The following is a 6,912-nucleotide window of genomic DNA, read 5'->3' as shown; positions in this document are numbered from 1 at the left end:
TATATTTGTATATAAATAATGCATATGTGGTTTAATTTATTTTTAATGTGTATTTATATTTTAATAAATATTTTATATTTGTGTCTGATTTTAGTGACTAATTTTGATATACATGTAAAGTAAATCGATAAATAAATATTATCCAGAAAGAAGCTAACAGAGGATTTACAAGTTATTATAATTCTTTCTGAAATCTTCTAATTTTTTATTATATAAATTATAAAGCAACAGCATGATAATAGATTCTAAGAATAGATAAAAGCAAAGTCGTCTCTCTTTTCTTTTGTTTTCATGTTTGTGGAAATAAAGCTTCCACTATTGATGTCAATTTCCTATGAACACCAATTTACTATGCATGTCTTCTGATGAACATTTCAATGAAAAAGGAAGGTTACCCCTACATTCCTCACTACACTATTTACATATATATCTCACTTTTTATTATTTGCATTGTTATATAATTAAATATTGCTATACCAATATTTCTTTCAAGTTATTAGGGTCTGTTTGACTTTGACTATGTTTTCATTTCTCAGGTTTTTTTTCCTGATTTTGTGTGAAGATAAAGAAAGTAATAAAATTATGTTTTTTTATTTTTTATATCTTATTCTTTTATTTTTGCAAAACATTATTAAAAATAAATAAAAAATAAATAATCATAAAATCTTTTTAACTCTACCGCATGAAAGTAGCTAGAATTGTTTGATGATTCTAAGTTTCTAACTCAATTCTAAAAGTTATATAGATCTTATTATTTCCAAGTTTGGGAGATTAAAAAAGTATTTTTGTAATTTTCTTTAACATACAAATCAAAGAAAAAATTTCAATAAAGCATATTATTAAAGAAGAAATCAATTCATATGTGTAGAGATTCAGCTTCAGCTAGTGTATGTTTTAAGAAAATAATTTGACAACTTTACCCTTTATTAAATGATCAAATAAGGAAATTAATTAATTAATTAATTAATTAATTAGTTAAACAAACAGAAAGTACAAAGTTCTGAGCTGCATTGAGTTATTGACAACATGCATCAGTTTTCCACAGACATTTGCATTGAAAGTGAAGGTAGAAACAAGGAAGAAAATTCAAAGTTTTATGATATTTTTATGCAATAAAATAGAGACATATCTTATTTAATTCGTACGCTTTCTCTTTAAGGAAATATAGTAACGTTAGGCATATATATTCAAATGGCTTTATTTGTTGACAAAAATGAATAAATATATATTTATCTTTAATTCATCCTAGCTAATTGTTTAATTTAAATAAACAGAAATTATCATATATATTCAAATTTGCCTTTGTTGACAAAAATCAATAATTAAAATCAATGAAATTTATTATCATAGAAGTTATGGATTATTAAGACAAAAGAAATTTCTTATAATTAGCAAGATTTTTGTTTTTCACATTTGTTTTTATTTGAAGTGTTAGGGCAACAATTGAAAGGTATAAAAAAGCATATTCTACTTCCACAAGCGCAGAATCTGTGTCTGAAGCTAACACGCAGGTAAATCTATTCAAATAATTAATAATAATAATAATAATAATAATAATAATAATAAGATTAAACATTACATAAATTCTTTTATGGAAGAGTTCATTAAATTATGCGTAATTAATATAGTAATTTAATTTTAAATTACTAAAATCTCATAGCGATTGTTCTATTAGCTTATGGAAACTGGAAGATAAATTAATATTATCAAATGATAGGTCAAATTATACATAAATTTAACATGTAAAAATAAATCTTCTTATATATTTATTTGAATTAAAGACTAAATTGTTAATTTATTGCATCATTTCATACTTTTATAGGAGTATGAAACTTATGAAATATTTTTGCAATCTTAAACTGCATTTGATATAATATTTCTTGAAAAACTTATTTCTATACAAATTTTAACTATAGATTATAATAATTGAATACTTCTTTATTTTATATGCTAATAAAAGTATACAGAAGAGACTTTTCATGCAATAATACATTATAGGAGATAATTTATTCTCCGATTTTCGAAATATAAAAAAAAAATTTGCCAAATCTAATTTATATTAACCAAATTACCCGCACTAATAATGGTTTAATTAAGGTGGATTTTCCTTTTCAAATTATTGCCTTTCATCATATTTAAGGTTGCCTTTGATTATTAGAACAGGATAAAATATGATATTGAGAATAAAACATAAAAAATAAAGATACAATAATTAATATTTTAGTATATTATTTGATGATAAATTAAATATAAAAAGAATAAATTATGAAAATTAAATTTATTATTATTATTTACACACAAAATTTAAAAAAAAAAATAAAAAAATGAGTTGTGTCTTTTATTAGTATTATTGTGCCATTTCTATTAAGAAAGATACAAAATGCATTAATTCAATATTTTTAAACACAATGTCTGTATTTATGTTTCATCTGCTAAATATAATTTTATATTTCTATGTTTCTATCTCAGTGTTATGCTTCAGTAAAATGGAACTTCATTAATACAGTATCAAAGGATAAAGAAAAAAAAATAACTAAAATTGAATTAAAAAATACAGAAAAAATAAAATAAAAGAACTAAATTAAAAAAAATATAAAGAGAATAATTTTATCTTTTATTTAATTTTTTAATGCAAAGACTCATTCAATCTTATTTATATACACTATAGTTTGAAATAAATTAAAATTAAATGAAAGAAAATTACTCTATTTTTTATTCAATTTTCTAATATAAAAAAAAGTCCACTCAATCTCACATGTATATACTATGATTTTATTACGAAAATTAAAAAAGAATTATATTTTTATTCATTTCATTTATGTCCATCTATCTATAATAATTTAAGAAAATTTTATATATCTCATATTAAGTTAAAATAAAAAAATCTATTAACCCATTAATATAAAATCTAAATTGTTAACTAAATTAAATAAATAAAGTTAAAATATATAAAATTAAATTAAGCATTTTAATACTTAAAAACATAAAATAATAACTGTTAAATAATATTTACACTTCTCATGTTAGGAACATCTAAAGTACGTATATTATTCATCTTGAATTTATATGTATATACCAAATTTTCAATACATATTGGTTTTACCATATTTTGATTCTCCTCCATATATAGTTCTCTAAACAATAATATGTACCAATATCAGTATTACCAGCAAGAATCAACCAAAATGAAAAGACAAATCCGAGAGATTCAAAATCTAAACAGGTACTTTTAATTAATTTCTTATATTGATGAATATATAATTAAGTGATTAAATAAAAAACCAATGCATTATTTTGTTTTTCAGGCACATCCTTGGTGAAGCACTCAGCACTCTAAGCCTTAAGGAACTAAAGAACCTTGAAAGCAGATTGGAGAAAGGCTTAAGCAGAGTCAGATCCAGAAAGGTATATAATTTTTTCCATTATGGAATATTTCAAGAGTATCAAATATTTTTGGACACAGTAAAGATGATAATGAGTCTCATGCTTTTTTGTTGAAATGAAAAATATTTAAAATTCTAACTTATTCTCACTTCTAAATGTTATTGCAGCATGAAACATTGTTAGCTGAAGTTGAATTCATGCAAAAACGGGTACTTATATATCATTACTTTAATTTGGTCATATTATTATTATTATTATTATTATTATTATTATTATTATTAATTTACTTTATTTATTTATTTTTGTATTATAACACTATTAGAAAATAATATTAAATTAAAATGTAAGTATTTAAAAAATGTGTATACTTACAATGTATGTGCAGGAAATTGAGCTGCAAAACCACAACAATTTTCTGAGAGCAAAGGTCTGTTCCTCAATCTCTACATAACCACACCTTTAATTTTATTTATTCATTGATAAGGTAAATTTCAATAGAAAACTTACAAAGGAAAAGTTTAAAAGTATGCCTCAAATATTTTAATTGTTTCAATTTTATTTTAAACATTTGAAGATAATTTTAACAGAAGAAATTGAATGAAAATTCAAATTTTGTAACAACAATTTAGATGTAGTTAAAATTAAATTTTATCTTAATTATGTTCAATAGAGTTGCAAATAACAAATTTTACATCATAAATAAAAAAAACTCTAATTCAAAAAATAGAGACTGCATTTAAATTGGAATTCAAATGTGTACCAAATTTATTAATTTTTTACGATCAACAAAACGCTTTAACAAAATAATCACTTTTAAATAACATTCTAAAGCAATTTAAAATATATAACAATTTCTTTGAAATTCAATGTTTCCGCTACATCATTACAAGGGATTTTTTTAATTACTTATGCTAAAATTAATTATTTTAATAGAATACTCGAAATTAATGGTCACTATTGTCCAAAAAGAAAAAAAAAAGCATTTTAAAGTATTGTTGGCTATGGAAAGATTATAATAAAATAAAATAAAAAAATTATGCTGGGAAAGTATGCATGCCACATCATGGCATATGTGCTGTAAATTGTAAGATTATTATGTGCTGAAAAAGTGAATAATTTTGTTGAAAATATTTTTCAACAGTAAAATACTATAGAATTTAATTCATCTGAATCCAAAGTAAAATATACTGTTTCTTGAAATACATATATTATATCTATGAATCTATCATTAACTTTTAAATTTATTTTTATATTTTGTGGATATATATATATATGTTGGTGCAGATAGGTGAATTTGAGAGAGCTCAACAACAACAACAACATCAACAGGAACAAAATTTTTTAATGGCACCTGGTGGAGGAACTATATGTGACACAATTGCATCTTCACAACAACCACCACCACCATTTGATCGCAACTTCTTTTAGGATCTGCTCACCAATATTGTTGTGTAAGCATCCATTTATATACATCTACTTCTGTTCTTCCACTGCTTAATTACTATAACAAAATATAAGATATGATGATAATTAAATAATTAAAGAGAAAATAGGAGAACCGATAGTAGGAAACTTAATGGAGAAATTTATGGTAGGTACTCATACAAAAACACCATGAAAAAGGCATTATAAATCGTTATATAATTTGACATGTTTAACCGAATTATTTAACTAACGATTTAGAATATTATTTTCATGTATCTACATAAATTCATATAATAGTAAAGAATATGTAAAAATAAAGTCAAATTATATTTTATATACATAATCCCTAGTTTTGACTATCTCCAGAAATTTTTTTTTTTTTAAATACTATTGGTAATAAAGTTATTTTCTATATACATAGTAAAGAATAAGGGAAGATAAAGTCAAATTATATTTCATTTGCTTGAGTTCCCTTAGCAATGTAACATTGATCATTATTATTTTGGCATGTTTCTCACAACCTTATTTTACCTTTATTTGACTGCAGCTGATAGAGGGTGGTGGAAACCAATGGAAGTTCAAGAACAGCCTTCACATAATTTAATCTATCTGAAATATATATAGTTCCAATAGTAGTGTGATCCTTAATTATAATGCTTTTGGAATTTACTTTAGTTACAAAATTTCTTCCAACTAGGAAGGAAAGAACCAACTTTTGCAACCATATACCGAACATAATATTAATATTATTGATGCTGATGTATCTCTAAATAAGAACCACTTTCTTTCTCACTTTTTTTTCTCCGTGTATGTTTCTGTTTGCTACCTTGCTCCTATGAGTTAAATGAAGGAAAATATTTTAAAAAATTTAATTTTTATACACTCTGATTGAATACATAAAACTAAAACTATCAGTGCCTCAATAACTGGGTAGTGATAATATTCGGAATATTGAGATTGCTTCATCACACCCATCTATATTAAGTACTAATTAACTGGGTAGTGATAATTAAATTAAATTTTGATTAATCTATATATCACGTACTCAAAAGAATATTTATAATATAATCACAAAAACCATTGGATTGCATGCTAAAACAAACTGCATACAGATTAAAGAACTATCCAACTGAAATTTCAATCGAGCAAAGCATTTCTCCATTATTATAAAAACTGTTTTTGTGATGCTTGAATCTTTCTAAATATAGCTTCATCTATTTATTTACTATTTACATTGACATGGCTTAATTAACTGATACAATACTATGCAGAACGTGTTGATTATTAGAGACTGAAGGCAAAACCTTCTTCCCTCTAACACCACACGTTATCTTTGCTTCAATCTATATAAATATTTTGAAGAACTTTGTTCATTTTTCAGCCTGTAATTATTCCACATCTCCTAGTAAATTTATTAGAGAAATTTACATATCGACTCCATAAACTTCGAACCTCTGGGAAACTAATTTCAAGCCATGGTTTTGCAGGGCCGGCGAAATGAATAACTGCGGCAGCTTCCACTCTTTCTCTGCTGATTTCGGCAGAGCCACGGCGATGGCCTAAATCAGTCACAAGCATTGATGAGTTTATAGAATGTACTTGACCCTCAAATGCAATCAATGCAGGAGGAAGCAATCCTGGATTCCACAATTCCAATCCAGACTTCAGGTTCTGAAGAATCAGATATGAAGAGAAGAAAAATGCTCAAGTAAACAATACTATACCATAATTACTAAATAAATAAACCATGAAAATTCTGAAGATTTTTTGCAAATTGCATCACATATTATAATATAAGTGAAACATTTTATGAAAATTTCAAATATCTAAGTTCTGCATCAAGAATGAGACACCATTTTAAAGGAAAAATTGAAGGTGCTAAACATTCATCATCAAGTGTTATTGTATACTTACAAGTTTCAACCAATGATGGTAAATCTCAGTGATATTTGTGTTCCTCCAAGCTTCAAGATCAAATATATTCATGCCATACAGCCATGTACAACGGTCGCCGTTGAAGCTTGATGAAATGAGAGGATGTGAAAAGTTTAAGTAGTCCATGTATTTAGTCCCAGCAGAGCAGCAACCATTTCCACACCATGA

At 24.7% G+C, this 6,912-nt stretch overlaps 1 protein-coding gene and 1 pseudogene across 2 annotated transcripts in view; one reads left to right on the top strand and one right to left on the bottom strand.

Moving 5' to 3' along the window:
- LOC107477719 (agamous-like MADS-box protein MADS1) overlaps positions 1-5,647 on the top strand; it is a 9,216-nt gene extending 3,569 nt beyond the window's left edge. For both annotated transcript variants that reach the window (XM_016097784.3, XM_016097777.3), the window contains exons 3-9: positions 1,430-1,511; positions 3,162-3,223; positions 3,306-3,405; positions 3,552-3,593; positions 3,770-3,811; positions 4,669-4,835; positions 5,357-5,647. In XM_016097784.3, the coding sequence (XP_015953270.1) occupies positions 1,430-1,511; positions 3,162-3,223; positions 3,306-3,405; positions 3,552-3,593; positions 3,770-3,811; positions 4,669-4,812 (472 nt within the window). In that variant the 3' untranslated portion in view covers positions 4,813-4,835; positions 5,357-5,647. The remainder of the gene's footprint in view (positions 1-1,429; positions 1,512-3,161; positions 3,224-3,305; positions 3,406-3,551; positions 3,594-3,769; positions 3,812-4,668; positions 4,836-5,356) is intronic.
- A 168-nt stretch (positions 5,648-5,815) lies between these two features.
- Positions 5,816-6,912, bottom strand: part of LOC127746497 (probable galacturonosyltransferase 15) — a 5,796-nt pseudogene continuing 4,699 nt past the window's right edge.

Source organism: Arachis duranensis, chromosome 1, assembly GCF_000817695.3.
Source record: "Arachis duranensis cultivar V14167 chromosome 1, aradu.V14167.gnm2.J7QH, whole genome shotgun sequence".
Lineage (NCBI taxonomy): Eukaryota > Viridiplantae > Streptophyta > Magnoliopsida > Fabales > Fabaceae > Arachis > Arachis duranensis.
This window is presented reverse-complemented; position numbering and strand designations above follow the sequence as displayed.